General features: G+C 39.3%; 1 protein-coding gene across 2 annotated transcripts; it reads right to left on the reverse strand.

Annotated features, from left to right (window-relative positions):
• On the reverse strand, nt 1-17,199 carry LOC114525275 (talin-1-like). 2 transcript variants are annotated; one of them, XM_028546513.1, is made up of 60 exons: nt 17,030-17,199; nt 15,719-15,791; nt 15,569-15,644; nt 15,354-15,448; nt 15,162-15,236; nt 15,010-15,064; nt 14,788-14,888; nt 14,567-14,684; nt 14,295-14,437; nt 14,150-14,206; nt 14,002-14,072; nt 13,849-13,912; nt 13,673-13,777; nt 13,494-13,583; nt 13,325-13,390; nt 13,039-13,140; nt 12,892-12,968; nt 12,622-12,802; nt 12,364-12,510; nt 12,137-12,245; nt 11,954-12,005; nt 11,722-11,884; nt 11,240-11,344; nt 10,904-11,173; nt 10,599-10,826; nt 10,319-10,450; nt 10,096-10,224; nt 9,883-9,996; nt 9,696-9,809; nt 9,478-9,612; nt 9,263-9,391; nt 9,109-9,192; nt 8,696-8,923; nt 8,403-8,522; nt 8,134-8,331; nt 7,921-8,060; nt 7,754-7,847; nt 7,414-7,626; nt 7,166-7,309; nt 6,776-6,937; nt 6,553-6,693; nt 6,141-6,322; nt 5,933-6,065; nt 5,343-5,444; nt 5,030-5,200; nt 4,697-4,843; nt 4,466-4,519; nt 4,072-4,179; nt 3,691-3,957; nt 3,420-3,589; nt 3,012-3,324; nt 2,814-2,930; nt 2,404-2,589; nt 2,199-2,303; nt 1,995-2,100; nt 1,787-1,911; nt 1,498-1,623; nt 1,287-1,349; nt 1,023-1,205; nt 1-963 (listed from the first exon to the last, which is right to left on the reverse strand). In XM_028546513.1, the coding sequence occupies exons 2-60, from the start codon at nt 15,776-15,778 to the stop codon at nt 724-726; spliced, it is 7,785 nt and encodes a 2,594-aa protein (XP_028402314.1). In that variant the 5' UTR covers nt 15,779-15,791; nt 17,030-17,199; the 3' UTR covers nt 1-723. The 2 variants fall into 2 exon arrangements, with proteins under 2 accessions (XP_028402314.1, XP_028402315.1); XM_028546514.1 differs by lacking the exon at nt 4,466-4,519.
• Nucleotides 17,200-17,520: the final 321 nt, after the last annotated feature.

Genomic DNA, 17,520 nt, shown 5'->3' on the forward strand with positions numbered 1-17,520 from the left:
GCCATCAATTTGTAATTAGATTTCTATGAGAGAAAAGACAAATACACGTTGTATCCCTCCATTGTAAGTGCCATGCACTTACAACCGAGGTTTAATCCATGCATTTATATATGAAACATGATTAGAAACTCAATGTCTGGTAATACCCTCTGATAAAACTCATTATCACTAAACATGAACTATTTTTTATTTCCAATATTCTTACAGTTTTACCTAAATTACTAGCTCATATGACAATCTATTTGCATAATATTTTAGTAACAAGAACAAAACTAAATCCAAATTTTCACACGCCAATATTCAACTAATCTATAATTCAAATGTGCTATCTTTCATTCGGTCTTGTCGGGAAACCTTTATGAAAAACATTTCATCTGGAAATTTCTATCCTAATCTGTAATTTACTAATACGGGAGCATGCTTATTCTATTTGGGGTATAACAGCTACTGATAGACTAGACAGTTCACACATATTGAGATTGTTTATCTTATAAAGTTTATGGCTTGGACTAATTTGAAATATTTCTCATTTTAAATACACAGTCCAGAGATCGCGTTTGCAAAACAACCCCTTCCACTTCAAAGCAGCACACATCAATTATTTCCGGAGAGGTAACGGGGTGAGAGCAGTATTTTGTTTCTTATAAAAAATTTCCCAACAAATCTTGCAAAAAGAGGGATAAATGGGGATATTTGGGTATAACAGGATTGGATACATTGGGATCATGATGAATCTTCATCGTCTTTATATCTCGCCTGTCGTATCTGCATGAGTTTCTTACGAGCGACCTCCAGTTCTCGTTCTTTGCGAATGATTGCTTCTTGCGCCTGGATTTCTTGGGCAATACCGCCGACCCATTTTTGGTTGATGATTACGGTCACGCTTTGTTCCTCGAAGACTCGTGCATTCTGTGCGGCCTTCACGAGATCATCCGAGGCTTTCCTTACAGCCTTTCCTGCGACCTGAATAAAATGATTGTGTTAATGAATGACCTTCACTGAGACAGATAATCAATATTTACCTGTAATCTTCTTTGCCCTGCGCTGTTTGGATCAGCCTTCACTCGACAGGCAAGCAAAAGTTGCGCGGTTGAATTCGACACTTGTTGAGCTGAAGCGATCAACGTCTCTTGTGTAGCGTTTCCTTGAACTGTAGCGTTGGCGGACTCGCAAAGTGAGTTCACTGCTGTGGCTACCAAACGAGCCTGGGAAAAAGTGCGGGAAAAACAATCTTAGGAACTGCTCGTCATATATGATAGAGCTTAACATGAAGTACAAAAACTTACTGCTGACACCAATCCTTGTGACCACTGTCCATCCTCGTTTCGATCACTACTAGCTGAGCAAACCTTTAAAATATTTTAAAACTTGTTATAGTACTTCGCCAAAACGTTTGTCGACATTAAATAGATAGACTATCTCTCACAACTGGATATAGCTAACAATAAATAAACAATATCAGAATGCAATATGTTTAAACAATTACGTGTCACCTACCACACCAGAGGCGACTAATTCTCTCTGAGCTGTAGCAGCAGACTTCACCAACGCACTTGTCGCTGCGGCAATTGCTTTCGCAGCTTCTAAAATTTGTTCCTCGAACGCCAACGATTCATCTGCTTGCTGAACAAGACAAGTAAACACGAGTAAACAAATGAAAAGTGAAAATAATTTTCATCAAAGACAGGAAATATAAAACAAAGCCATCTGAGTATCTCACTGAGCGAGGAAACTAATGGCAACAACAAGAAACATACAAGCGCTGTCCTCCAGCAAACAAACTTACTCTTGGTCTCTCACGAGGTTTGAGTTCAGCCAGTTTCCTCGCGGCAGCTTCGATGGCAGAGGCTGCACCCAGCAGTTCATTTTCAGCGATCACATTCGGGTCTTCAGGATTGACCCAATCAGAACCTAATGAACGACAACAGTTTAATCACCCTTCATCCCCCAAACTACAACAGAAAGAGCACATTTCTTGAATGTTTTAATTTTACCTTTCAATGTTTCAGCAGATTTAACTAATGCTCCGAGACAATCAGCGACCTTCCTCGATGCTGCTACCAGACCTTGCTTCTTGTCATTCGTTGGTTTTTGTAAAACCTGGGGGATAAAAAATAGCGATTCAAGCAACTGATACAACTGAAAACAGAATACTAGCATTGTTAACACGGCAATGGTAAACGCTGGAAAACACTTACGATGTGAACTTGAGCGAGCATGGAATTAAAAGCAGTTCCACTTTCTCGACCAGCGACTATCACAGCATTTCGTACATCGTCGGTTTCTGCTTTGGCTGCGGCAGCCTGGGGGGATTCCAAGAAGAATATTTAGATCTTTCTGATCTGAGCTTGAGTAAAAAACCTGGAAATAGCTAGAAAATAGTAAGAACTTATCATTTCATACCTTACAAGTTGTTAACAAGTCTGTCACGGCATTGCGCCCCATGTTTGCTGCGGCTGCGATATCTTCCTGGTTACCAGAGTTACCGGCAGCCACGACCTTAGCTGTTGCCAAGGTGACTGGTTTGGTACTTCGTATAAGATCTTCAGGCGAGGCTTCCTTCACTGGCATCGTTGGTGAGTTGAGGACCTGGGAAGAGGATTGCATATTAGAGGATGTTTGAACTAAGACGATATTCATCGCAATACACAACACAAGATTTTAATTAATAAAACTATAACAAATTAAGTTTCCTCATCTTACTCTAATCGATTCTAATTAAACCACTAATTGAAATTAAATAGCAACATTTGGCTCCAATTAAACTTAATAAGTATTACTAATTATACTCTAATAGAGACATAATTACTCACAACAACAGCCTGTTTAATGGCGTCCATAGAGGAGTCTAAAGCTCTTGCACCACGTGATGTTTTATCCTCGACACTCTTGACTGTCATTAATAATGATGAAACCTTCGAAATCATGTCCTGTAATAACATTGAGTTAAGTCACAATGATGTGGTAAGTCAGAACTAAACTCTGGAGTAAAGATTATAAGATATTATTACCTTGGTCGCGTTCTTTAAGTCTTCCCCGGTCGCAGGACCTTCACCGTGTTTACCCGACGAGTTCTTAGCGCTATCAAGAAGATTGAACAAACTAGAGGCAACATCTTTGACAGCGTTTAACAACATGACTTGTGCGTTCGTATCATCAGACCCAAGTGCAGCAGCGCCTAGTTTCACAACGTCTGATAACTTATTGATGCTCGTGACGGCAGACTGCGCTGCATTTGCCAACACATCTTGGGATGCCTGTGCCGCAGGAACCAGAGCTTTCGTATCTTCCACCAAAGCTTTAGCATTCGTAAGAATTTCCTCCCTGAAAACAGACGCAGGACAAATTTAGAGACAAGAGATGGTGAAACATTTAGCAGTGAAACAACAGATTAACAATATATTTTTTACACAACGTACCTATGGTCAGTGAATTTCTCGCCATCCGTCTCCGGGTTCAAAGTTCCGGCAGTGGCAAACATCACTGTCGTGTCCAGGTCACTCACGATTCCTTTGATGGTCGTTGCGGCGTTGATACAAGCCTGGGTACCACGTGAGCCAGACTGGAGTGCGGCTAGAATGTGAGATATCTAAACAGAAAGACAAAATGTTTTGTTGTTTTCCGACGTTCTCTGGCATTACAACTGGAGGCTCGTAACAGATACATTTACACTTATTCTTAATCATATACCTTTTCTGCGACCTTTCGGGCAGCGTCGGCAAGGTCTCGCATTGAGATCGGATCCCGAGGGTTAGCTTGGACATCGCCGCCATTTTGGACGAGTTTCATGCACGAAGCTCCAAGGGCTTGAACACCAGTCCTCACTCTCTCAGCCACCTCAGGACTTGACGCAGTCTGGATGGCTCCCTGAGCGTCTTTAGTGAGCGCGTTGTAGAGACGAGTGACATCTTTACCCAAGGGACCGAGTTGGTTAGGATCTGTTCCTGCGCGACCAACCTTTGAGAAAGAAATTTACCAGTGTTACCACAAGAGGAAAGCAAACTAAACGAGCTTTTTGTAAACTGGAGTACACTTCATATGCAAGGGAAGCTACGGTACTCCATCACCTACCATCTCCTGTCCTTTGCGAGATAGATCTTTCATTGTTTTGGTCATTTTCTCTTGGTAGTGAACAAATGGTTTGGTTTCCTCAACATCAGGTGGAGCACCTTGTAACGCCTGTGTTTTCATGATCGCAAGTCAAATATTGAATCAAACATTACAAAAGTTTGTCCAGCATTAAGAACAACAAATAGCGCGAGAAGCTGTTGGATGACTATGGTTATAATGGACAAATTAAAGGACTTCGGAGGTTACGTAAGGGCAAAAAGGATTAGAATAGTTTAGATTAAGTTAGTGTTAGTATGATGAGGTTTGTATTCGTTATATCCAGGTCAACGTGGCCAATGAGAAATTATATCTTCCTGGTGTAAATCTTATTATATCTTCCTGGTGTAAATCTTACCGTTTTTCCGCGAGCATTAGGCTGCATCCATACATTGGCTGTATTCTGCTCAAACTACAAATATTTTATCATTGATTTGATCGATTAAATAATCATTGATTAGTTATTAGTGATATTATAGATAATCAATAGATAATCAATCATTGTAATCATCAATATTTATTTTAAATTGTAGGTTTTCCTGGACTTCTAAGACGCTATTGCAATGCTGCCAAGCATAATGACACATACCTCGTTCATTGCCTTGCTAATGGACTCAACAAGACCAGTGACAGCTCCAGTTTCGCTTGCGGCTTCCTCCAAAGTATCAGTGAGATCTTTTACAGCATCTTTCATATCATTAGCAGTGTCGTCCACGACAGGGTGAGTGTTTGCACTCTGGATAAAATTTTCGTCAAAGTATTCATCATTAGTGAAAGAAAAGTGAAACTAGAACGAGTTTCAGGCTGTTTTGACGAGAGGACAAGCATTATTATTACTACAGAACTCTAACAGTTCAGTTGGAACTGGAACAGGTGGCATTTAGTGCCAAACTGGCGGCGTTTATAAAACAGACTATATTACCTTGGGATTGCCACCTGCATCTTTAACGGCATAAAGCAGTTCGGTTGCGGACTCTGCCACAGTTTTCGTCTGATCGAGTAGATCTGTCTGTTTCTTCGAATGGGGCATCTTTGAGGCAGCGCTGATGGCAGCCTCCGCCACTGGTTCGATGAAATTGGCGAGTTTAGCAACCTTAAAGGAAATATTGAATGTTTTTAGAGAGGAAAATGTAAATAGTTCTTCTACGAGAACTATCATTCACGAAGACTACAACACAGTCTATAAATATGGCTGAATACGACTGCCCTGTTCAAAGATGAACGTTCACACCTACCCTATGGCCAATACTCTCGGGCGTATCTTTAGCAGCGCTGGCGAGAGGATCAATGGCATCCCGGATTTGAGCGACACTTTGTAACATACGATCCTGGAATTCCTGTGGATTAGACACGAGAGATGATCAATGATATTTCACTTTATTCAAACTCTTCAACTGATCTAAGCATCACGATTTTATTAGGGTGAAATAATAGCTGAGAGTTAATTTCTTGGGAAAGAGCTTAATTCCTGGGTGTTAAAGATAGAGATTTAAGTTACGAGATCAAAAGATCAAGCGAACGAGGTTAAGCGTCAGATGTTTTAAACATAACGGTTTAAATATTTTGAATTTCTAAACACGCATTTGGAGGTAAGATCGGATCTTTGAATTAAATTTGACTAGAATTGTTTATTCTTGTTTTGTTTAGCCACAAATTTAAAAACCTAATGACCGATTTATAATTATAGTTCCCACGTTTAAATGAAGATATTTTCCTATATATTAATTATATTAAATACTATTTTAATTCGGTATCATCAACACTTTTAAAAATAGACTGTTTTATGATTTCTATTGAGGAGGGGTCAAAGGTGTAATATTCGGACCTTTAGAGTTCCTTCAGGGACTGGTTCAAGGTTCTGTCCAATGGCAGCCAACGAAGCCTGGTCAAGTTTGTTTATGGTACGATTGATGTTCTCAATAGCTTCTTCACACTCCCTCTGACCTGGAGCACTGTCCCTAGAGGGAAGACAAGTCTCGAGGTGAATACACTGCATCCTGTTAGCCCAAGAAGCCAAGAAACACAATACTTACTTGATAGTTTGTAGTAAACGTTTCATAGCATCAGCCAAGGCTTTGCCATGTTGGTTAAAGAGCGGCCATCGTGAAGCATCGTTACGATCCATTCCTAAAGCATTTGCTGAGTTGAGATAATTACTGCTTGAGGTTACCAACGATCGTCCAGACATTATGATTGGAACTTGGGTTGAACGAGCCTAAAAAATGAGAAATTAATCTTCGAATTAGCTCCTTGGCCACCCACTGAATCTCTAGTAGCTTCAACCCATTCTATAACTACACTTATAACTGCAAGCTTCCTCCTGGGGTAACACAGAACAAATAAGGGATGATCCTCATTGGAACTGTTGAAGAACAGCTTGAAATAGACGTTATCTATTTCCTACTGTGGTAAACACTAGTTAAAAGGCACAATGCCAACACTTACTTCCTCGCTGATTTTGGCGGGAACAGCGGCGAATTCAGGTGATGATGCGTATGTATTGAGATCATCGACGCTGTCTATCAACGGAACAATGTGTTGGGCACAATCCTTGCGGTTGTCGCTGTTTGGTTCCTTTGCTAAAACCTACAGCACAAGGAATGATTGGTAAGCAAGCGTGAATAATCTCCAGGATTATGATATGAGAAAGAAACCAACCAAGTCTTACCTTGATGGATTTGACCAGGTTCGCTGTGTTGTTCGCGATATCTTTGGCTGCTTGGACGAAATGTTTCTTTGCCACAGGATTGTTAGTTTTTGCAGAAGCTGCTTTACATACGTTGCAAAGATTTGAAGTATGTTTGGCAACCGCTGTGGCCGACTGTAATATCTAGATTAGCAAATCACAGCTTAGTTTACATGCTTATAGTTAATCCAGGCGTTAATCCTAAATTTAATTCATAATCATGCGGGAAAATGGCAAACATACGTGCAGTTAATCAAGTAGTAAGTCCATGTTCAGTATCCACGAATATAATCCTAAGTTTAATCCTAAATATGACCCTAATCCTTACCTCGATTACTAACCCCAAAGGATTAGATTAAGGATTAAACTGACCTGTTGTTGAGTGCTGGCTGGATTGAGCAAATCATCGCAAGCTTGCTGAATGTCATGTCGTGCTCGAAGGAATTGATTGGGATCAACCAATCCTGGTTTACCAGCGACACTTGAAGGATCCGAAATAGCGACGAGGTACGCAGCCTGTGCAAGAAAATACAATAAGATTATTTAACTATTAAGAAAGTCTCTTGTTGGAAATCCAGCATAAACAAAGTTGGTTCAGTTGAAGTTCGGTTGTACGGTACCTGAGAAGCGGCCTCAGTAAGTTTAATAACAGCATCAGCAACTTTCTTGATGGCGTCATCAAAAGCAGGCATATCGCCTTTCTTGGCGTTACCAGAAACATCCGTCATACCATCCCGCAATGCTTTTGAATTCTCACTCACAGAATCGAGGCAGTCAAAGAATGAATAATCATTAACTGGTTCAACAGGATTCTCCAGGAGATTCGACACGGCCTGGATGGAAAAGGAACATTTACAGAGCATTTTATAAAGGTAAATAAGAAAGCATTCTGTAAATGATGAAATACTAACTGTTCCTGGATTTTCAGGAGAAACTATCATTTAACCAATGCCAACAAACCTGGATATTTCTAAGTGCACTTTCACATTCTTTCTGGCCAGGAGCGGCCGTCATTGCTGTGTTTAATAAGTTGTTAATACTGTCTGTAACAGCCCTGAAATATAACAACACATTATTGAAGTGAATAAATAAAGAAAGACACGAACAACTTAATGTAAAACACGAACCTTGCAGCTCCAGCTAGAAGATTCTTAGAATTAGGAGCGTTTGGATCAGCGGCGAGAGATTTGGCGGCAAGAAGAAGTTTGCTCGATGCCGTTGACGTGTTCTTCAAGCTTCGAACTAAAGCTGACTTCGTGTCCTCGTCCTAAACGAAAAAACAAAGACATTGTCAGACTATGATCTAAATATATCCATCTATTTTCCTTCGCTCAACGAACCGTAGTCTGTCCAGCCAGTTGCATGCCGGGATTCATGAGATTCTCAAACGACTTGGAGTATTTCTGAGAGGAGACGGCAAGCTCGTTTGGTGTACCACGTGAAGCTTGCACAAGATCACTTGCGGCGAGGTTTAATAGAGCTCCAGATTCATTCACTTTATCTTGGAGTTTCTGGTAACTTTCATCACTTGGCGGGAACTAAAGAGAGATTGGTAGAATATCACGCGTCACGAACTCGCAGCGATGAAAAAGGCTTTCAAAGTTCTTACATCTTCAGCAGCAAGAAGTTCACTGGCTTTAGAGACACGTTGGATTGCTTCGTCAACATCTTTCTGGCCAGGAAGACAGTTGATACAGTTCTTCAACGACTGAGAAACATCTTTCGCCACCTACACGTAACAAGGAACTGTGTAAATCTATCCACACAAGACCCACATAATTCTAGTTTACCCTTATCTGTTCCTTCTAATCCATCACAGAGAACCACTTCTACATCCAACATTATCCCCAAATATCCCTTCATATCCTAGCTCAATCCATACACAATCCATTATACCCTCACCTGTCCTAGTCTCTGGGGATTGTCAGGATCATTAGGGTTATTGGTTGCTTTCTTCGCTTCCTCCAGCAACTTTGCAGAAGCTCTCATCACTTCTTGTGCGGCCTTGATAATATTCTTTTGATCATCACGGTCTTCCAGTGCGGCGGCGACTCCTCGTACTGCATCGGTAAGCACTCGGAGGGCATTCGCGGTGTCTCGGGCTGCGATGCCTGTGTAATTCTCGTTTGCCTGGTGAATAAAATGAAATAACTTGCACTCTTAAGGTCTCAATTTAAAGAACGAGGAAATAAAGCAGCAATCCTTTAAAATGTTTTGTTTACTTCAACTAGATTGTTGAAATATCGTCAATGCGATTTCCACGCACTTAAACTGCGTTATGCTACAACTTTCAAACAAAATATAATTCTTAATACCTGAGCGGCAGCTGTGAGCAACTGAGCCATGGAAGATCCAACTGTTTTTGATGTTGCACCAAGATCTAATGAACTGCTTTCCAACTTGAAAAAAGAGAATTAAAGTTCTAAACAACTCTGCTGGAAGTTGATGAAATGTAAAACACAAACGTACTGATTCGCCAGGTAATGGCAGAAGCTTTCCTTCATCAGCAGATTTTTCCAGAGCCTCCAAATCATTAGCCAACGATCTCACACCTTCCAGTGCGCTATCAATCTCAATTGACCCGCAAGCCTCAGATGCCTGGATGAAGTTTCATTACGATATATTTTAAAAACAAGCAAGGCACGATTTGTGAACATGTGAACATGCACGAGAGATGATAATACCTTGTTCGCGGCGTCTCTGAGCTCAGCTAATGCTGCTGCAGTTCCTTTGGCGAAGGAACCCAGTTGTGTGCTTGCTACAGGATCTCCTATGGTTGGTAAGGCTGCTTTGGCTGCAGCTACGAGTTTTGTACCAGGCTAGAACACAAAGGACATTGATCGAATCTCATACTGTGTGGTCTAACATTAAGTACTACAGAATGAAAGACCACTGAACATACCGGAATAAAATCTTTTGAAGTGTTTATCAAGTTCAACTGTGTAGTTGGATTATTAGGATTGTTCATGCTGTCTTGAATAGTTTGGTTGAGTTTTTCCACATGTTCTTCCACAGGCTAAAACAAGAAGACAGCCACAGTGAAATATAACATGATACAAACTATACTACAACACACAGCGTATGTTTACCTTCAGTTGATCTTGAAGCATTTGTTGTGAGGTCGGATTACGGTTGGCTTGAGATGTGTGGTCAGCGGCAGTGAGGAGTTGAGTTGACATGGCTGAGGCCTGTTTTGCGGCGTCCTGGAGGAGATTATGGTTCATTTAGGGTTAAGAAGACGGGGATAAGGGATAAGACGGTATGATGAAAGGAAGATAAAGTATTAAAACATCACTGCTGACCTCTAATCGTTTTATCAATTTCTTTTTCAAAGCATTATTCGCAGCGGCATCTGTGGCCAGACGAATATCATGTGCTGCTTCACGTAACTTCTGTTGTTCCTTAGCATCATTAGGATTCCTTGCAGCACCCTAGATATCCCCACGAAGTAAAAAAATGTATGTTTATGTTTCCTGGTCAATCATAGGGAAAACATGGAAGCACTTCTTCGTTCATTCAACTGACCTTGGCTGCCTCAACCATCTTTGCTGTGGCATCAGCGAGGTTCTTGGCTGCAGCTAAAAGCCGTTTCTGTAAATCAGCGTCTTCTTCGCCCTCTGCTTGAGCTTTGATACCGTTCACAAGGAAGGACATTGCCTAGGAAAGAGAACAATGAATATCTGCTTCAATATCTCAATTCTCCATAGAGTTTATTATCTTCTAACTAACCATCATTTGCAGAATGAGAGGACTTGAAATCAACTTCTTCCTGCATAATAAACAACTAAGTATCACTTTATCTTACCTGTGCTAATACTTTAGCTTGCTTCACCATCTCTCCAGCATTACCCATACTGTTAAACATGCGGTCAGTGGCTTTAAGAATATCATCACACGCGTCATCATATGGGCCCACGTTACGATCATTTGGTGATCCCTCTTGTACTTTATTTAGTAGGTTGTTCAATGCATCACGGACACCTTTGGCGGCATTGGCTAAGTCGTTCAATAGGTTCGGATCAGACGAGGCGTCCTAGAGAGAAAAATGAAATATTGAAAACGAATGTTCTTCTCAGAGGAAAACTGTTTATTCATCAACAGAGCACCAACCTTGCAAGCACCTTCAGTTCCCTCGACAGCTTTCGACACCAGCTTGGCTGCCTCAACAACCTGATCTTTGCAAAGCTGACTGTTGATGGACGGCGCCAAGACTTTCGTACACGCCACCAGTTGCGACGTTGTCATGGCAGTATCTTTAGCTGAGCCAATCACCTGGCTCTGAAGTGTCACATCATCACACTTGCTGGCAATGGCTTTCGCTTTCAAAACCAAGGCGGCCGTGGCGTTCGCAACAGCCTGAGCAAGAGCTAACAACATTTCCTAGTCGGAAACGACACAACGTTAATTCCACAGTTCAGGATTCACCAATATTTCAATATAAATTACCTGAATTCCTGACTCCACTTCTTGCTCACCACCCATCGAGTTCAGGACATTCGCGCCAGCAGTACCAACATCACCAGCAGCCTCCAGCAGCTTCTGACGGTTTTGCTTGAAAAATATAAACTTCAGGATCAAAGCAAAGAACTTAATTTATACAAAGTTCATTAAGTTTGGTCTTCAAACCGCGCCGACGATATTTATACGGATATGATTGTGGGAAAACTGAAAGAAACTTTCATAAACGCAGGAAATTTAAATAGGAAGAATACTTATTACGGGGAAAAGGGCGGAGATTGATATTGAAATGGGAAGATTTCACGAAAGATTCACGACTCTCAGTAGATATTAGATTATCAACATCGCCTCAGTCATATGCACTAAGAACGCTCACAAAACACGATATATTCCCTTAGGGTGGTGTTAATAAGGAATGGCCTAGAGGCTACCGCGCAGGGCTAATATTGGAGTAAACATGACTTGCTTACATTGTCAGGTGCTCCTGGACTTCCGTGAGCGGCTTTGAGTAGGTTAGCAAAAGCATCAGCAAGATTCTTCGCGGCATCTTGAAGCTTGTTTCCATCGTCTTCATCATCCATTAACGCAGCGATCATTTGAATACCTTTCGTTAACTCCTCAAGATTGGATGAACTAATAACGAGATACAAAACTCAAAAAACAACTCGTGATCAATAATAGTTAGGGATCAAAGAAACTTACATTGTATCAACAGCTGCGCTCGCCTTGTTGTAACTGGATTCATCTGGTTCACCTGTGATAAAGAAGAAACGTCAGTTGATAGATTTTGACAAAGTTTTAGAGTGTGCAAGATGATGAATAATCAATCGCATTTTTCCCTGAAATGCGGTGAAAGAGATCTCAGAATTATTTTAGACTATATACCTGATGTTAAGGTGACAATTGATGCTGTCGAAGCAGAAAGAGCTGCGAGACGGTTGGAAACATTTTGTCTGTTTGCATCCAGATGATTTTGTTTCCACTTGAGTGATTGCTGCACATCAATAACGAATAAACAGACATTAGACTGAGAGTAACTAAAGTATGCTTCAGCCTCATAAAATGAGAAGAATCAATAAGTATCTCTCCAAGTTTCTCATGGTTCCACTCACCGGATCCTCCCCTAGCGGAGGCAGGTCAGCGGATTTCTCCATCTCGTCACGCGCAGACCTGACCGAGGTCAATCCCTGACTCACGTGTCCAAAGAACGCTTGTTGGGCGTTTCCAGGTTTATGGATCTTTGGTTGAGTTCCACCAGTCTAAAATGTATTAACGCATTCAAAATAAAGTGATGTTCACCTTCATAGACAACGTAGGCAATGTAGCCATTGCTAGAATGAATTGAGGTGAAGATGGGAGCTGATGCTTACCATAGGTGCTTGATGACCTGACATAGCTTGACCTGACTTTGTGCCATATTGTGGTGCCTGCATCTGACCTACATCAAACTGGGTTGCTCCAGGCCCACCAGCTCGCATGATTCCAGGCAAGGCAACTGAACCTGGCTCAGCATGTCCTATCTTGTTACTTTGTCTCTCAAGTATTGTACCCCTAAAGAGAAGGTTTACCAGTTTAGATACAGTATGTGTCTTGAAAGAAATACACCTGTCGATACCATATTAAATTTTCTCTATACTAACTTGGAAGGAGTTACAGAGTCTTCCAACATAGTTGATTCTTCATCAGCATCCATATCAAATCCCTCCGTTCCACGTTTCTATGTAAAAGCAATAGTTTTGCAATGGATATGAAAATATACAAACAACTTGGTTAAACAAAAGACCAACCTTCTTAAGAATAATATCAATATAACCAGCAATGAGCTGGGATATTTTCTCTCCTTCAACAGTTTGGACTGAATAATAAGACTCAGTGTAATCACCAAAATCCTAGGAAAGAAGACAATGCAATGTAATGAACGAGGGTCCAAAAATCTTCTTTCCCAAAGGGCAAATACTTTGCAATATCACAGAAAATAAACTAGTTGTTAAGAAAAATGTTAGAAAAGATAATTTATCTATGCTACAAAGTCATGTTTGCATTTTTATTGTTTCATTTGTTGAAATAACAAACCAGTGTGAAGCTGTTTGGTGAAGCAGCCCATCTTCTCACTGTGGTAAGAGGCCACGTTTTCAAGATCTAAAATTCACAGTCAAGATACAGTAAGGACTTTATTCAGTACTTATAAAGCTTGGCTATATCTTGTTCCAGATATTGTTGTATTTTGCTAATGTTTCTTCACCTCTTTTGTTTTTTCATCAAGTCTCAGGACACTTTCTTTAGTTATTCCCAGCAAACGTGGAACAAGTTTGTTCTTTCCTTTCATCTTTTCCTGATGTTCCAAATACAAAAAAAAATGTCAATGAAGTCACACAACAGAAAGGGCATAACACTCTTCCTATATCCCTGTAAAGCATCTACCTTTACTAAGAAGAATGTGACACCATAAGTCTTCAAACTCCGACATAATTGCACATATCTAAACTTGGCTTGGAGCTCATCAAGTCCATGACATTTCTTATGTTCCTGAACAAAAAAACACAGATATTATAATAAACGAACATGGGAAAGTTTAATAGAAAATTCCTGAAACATACTTCTTTGATTTTCTTGTCAATTCCCTTTGACTTTCCATATTCCTTAGGCAGCATTTCTTTAATTCTTAAAAAGTTTTGAAGTATTTTCTTTGAATCCACAAATCTTGCTATGTAATAATATCACACTTTATCGAACTGAGCTAGTTAACTTACTCAATTTTTCCTGATTTATAGAATTGCTCGGAGTAATCACCAAATTGCAGTTGAATTTGCAATGCTCCAAGCTAGGAAGGAGTCATATATGAAGATCAGATCAGGTTCAATTCATTTCATAAATTTCAGGTTAAATAATTTCGTTTACCTGAGCTGCTTCCTCTTGGGTGCAAGGATGGCTTCCTTTGATGATTCCGTCACGACACTAAACAAGAAAAGTCAAATTTTGAAAATCACATATGTATTTTATAATTCTGATTCCCGCCACATTCAGTGTAGAAATTACTACCAACCTGCATATACAGAAGGTTAAGTTGTACAGGATCTTTGATATCAACATTTTGATCAGAATAGAAGAACTTTCTTTTTAAGAGCAGCGAATGACTGTCATCAATTCCTTGTTCACGCAATGTTTTGTCAAGATCAAGCCACTCAACTATTGAAAAAAAGCAAAGTTGAAGACACGAAAGCTTTCACATAATACATTGTAAAGGTTTTCAATTGATTCGGGATACCTCAGGAGACTACTCCTGCTCTTAAGGTGGTATTCAGCAATAATTTTTACCTTCATCATCAGTGTGAAGCTTCTTCTTCATTTCATCCATCTTTCTTCGATCTCTTTCTTCAATTTTTTTCATAGTCACATCCTTGGCTGAATGATGTCCTCCTGTTCCTGCTTTGTCCTGGAATTAAATAATAATAACTTACATAACTAACTCATATTCATAGGTAAAGCTTGAAAATTTCATAAAACCCAGATCTACTTATTAAACAATAAATCCTCACTTTTTTCAAAGTCCCTCTGTTCAAAGTGGCAGTTTTCATCTCTTCCTCCTCCAGAGTGTCCTCATACAGCACCAAAGAAAACTCTTCTGCATTTCCAACACCTGAATAAGACATCTAGGGTTGGTATCTTGGAAAGACACAACTTTATATTTACAACAAAAAATGTATAAATTGAATGGTAGTTGAAGTTATTCTGTCATGTTTGTTTTATTTAATTCTTACCCATCTTTGTACACACAGACTGTAGAATATCACCAACTGTTTTACTGTCATCAATCTATTGAAAGCAATTTCTTTTTTTTAGTACTCCCAGTAGGAGGGAATATACTAGGGTCAATCTCTTCAATGATGAAAAATAACAGAACCACACTCACCTGCACTGTCTTGACAGCACCATCCATTGTGTAAACCTTCAGGAGACGAATCTTGCTTTTGTATTGTACCATATCCTGAAGAAAGAATTTTGTGTAAAAAGAGGGAGCTAGAGGGTTCGCATTGGGAGATAATTTGCCGATACAGGGCTAGTAAATGAAAGAATATAAAAAAAGGTAAATGGTATATCATACCCCACTTGCAAGTGGATAGAAGTTAAGTTGTCTTGACGGCTCCAACCAACGACCCCTCTCATTTTCCTCTTCCAAGAATAAGCCATAATTTGTTCCTGAATTATAATAACATTGAAAAGGATTGACAAATCTTAACATAATAAAAAAAATAAATAGAAGTAAAAGCTTTCTCCTGAATTGTATAAATTTTGAAACATCTACAGGTACAAACTTACTTTCTCCTTCAGTAGCCTGGGGCACTTTTTCATCAATAATCCTTAACGCATCTTGGACTAATAGGGTTGGTTCAAACTAGAAAAAAATACTCACTATTAGTACTTTACCATGCAAAGCATTGTCGAAGAGTTCAATTGTTCTGCACATACCTGTAATGTTTTAATGGTCTTTTGTTTCACTAAATTGACCTTCAGTGAAAGGGTAGCCATGTTCAAAGTTTAACTATAAAAAAACAAACCAGTTACAACAGATTTGCCATTCAATCATACTTCATAACAATAAATTGTTGCAAATTTCACAATGTTGACATGTTTTACAGATATTGACATGTTTCACAAAGTTTTGACATGTTTTAAAAAGTTGAAACTGCTCATAACTATCATATACAAATATAAGACCATGTATAATGAAAGAAAACAATCATAATATACAAAAGCATTGTGAAATAGACAATAGTTGTCTTCCTTCACAAGCATGCAGGCATCTCAAAATTTTTGAAATAAAAACAAATTAGTAAGAATTCAATATTATCCTGTGTTAAACTGATAAGTTTAATTCAGGTCAAAACATGACCACATTTGGATCAATAACAAAACGTCCGACATTTCTATAAATCATTTTTAAAAACAGAAAATGAAAACTTTGAGGAAAAGCAAATAATCCACAACTAATTGCTACATTGATCATTAATTGATACACAAGTCAAACAATGTTTATATGTTAATAAGGAGATTCCTAATCAACATTTTCCAACAACTTCTGAATTACTGGCCAATTTTAGCAATTGTTTTAACACATATTTTAATAAACAGACTTCTTTAAATAGCTAGCGCTAATATACTGGAAAACGTTGTGCCAAAATACTTCGCATTATATGAACTAATATGGCCTTTCAAACGTATCTAAAAAGATCCGAATGAAAACAAGCCGTTATTTTCTGAAGTGTGCGTATTTCCGTCAGGAAGAGGATGACCTCAAACCTCATACAACGATAGGATTTTACAGCCGAATAGTCTGATATAATTAGTAAATGTGGCTTTGCATGTTTGTATCGTTAATAGACTAAAATTACCTCGTCTAAACCATAATTCTACAGTTGAAAATATGCACGAATATACACCTAGTTTACATTCACAGGTCACACGGGGAACCTCTTATGTCTCAAACATATATTTTCAATAAAAATTGACAAGCGTAGTACAACTTTCCAACAAAATTTTCATTCCACAAACGTGACTGTGTATAAAATATACATATTTCAATTCATATTCAAAACAAATCTACGCTCCTAATGTCGTCAAATTGTACATTAAACGTATACTGACAAACAGAGAAACAGAATTAAAGCAGAATACAAATTGTACACACTTTCTCATGCACATTTAACCCGAAAGTCGAGCGAAATTATGTTCCATTATACTCGCGTTTGATTGATAATCTGTCGATAAAATTTCACTTACAACTTATCCGATGTCCCCTGTTCGTGTTCGACGTTCAACGGCGTATCACAAAGTGCTCAAAATAAGGGAAACAAGACCAAATATTCAAGGATTTCTTGTATAAATCTTAGACGAAACACTCCCTCGTAAGATATGTCTGGAATATTTCGGGATATTTAATACCCGTTCCGAGCGAAATGTAGCGAAATCTGGGGAGAGTTCATCTCCATCCGAAAGAATGACGGCGCATTCCGACTCACAACGGAACTTGATGCGTGTTTGAAGCAGTGAACGCAATTTCGTTTTAACGAAAACGAGTTAATTTGTTGAACGTCCGAGATGAAACCTTTAAATGTAGATGTTAATGTTTTTCCACACAAGGCAACCTTGCCACCAACGAAACAGAAGTGATTCTGTTTCATTTTCGAGCTGATAAATCCCTAAAGGTTTCGTTTCTTGTAGTTTCACTGTTCACTTTACTTTGAGTTTCAGAATCCAAACGAGGCTAGGAA

The sequence above is a fragment of the Dendronephthya gigantea genome, unplaced genomic scaffold (assembly GCF_004324835.1).
Source record: "Dendronephthya gigantea isolate DGI-Jeju-01 unplaced genomic scaffold, DenGig_1.0 000034F, whole genome shotgun sequence".
In the NCBI taxonomy this organism is placed as follows: Eukaryota; Metazoa; Cnidaria; class Anthozoa; order Malacalcyonacea; family Nephtheidae; genus Dendronephthya; species Dendronephthya gigantea.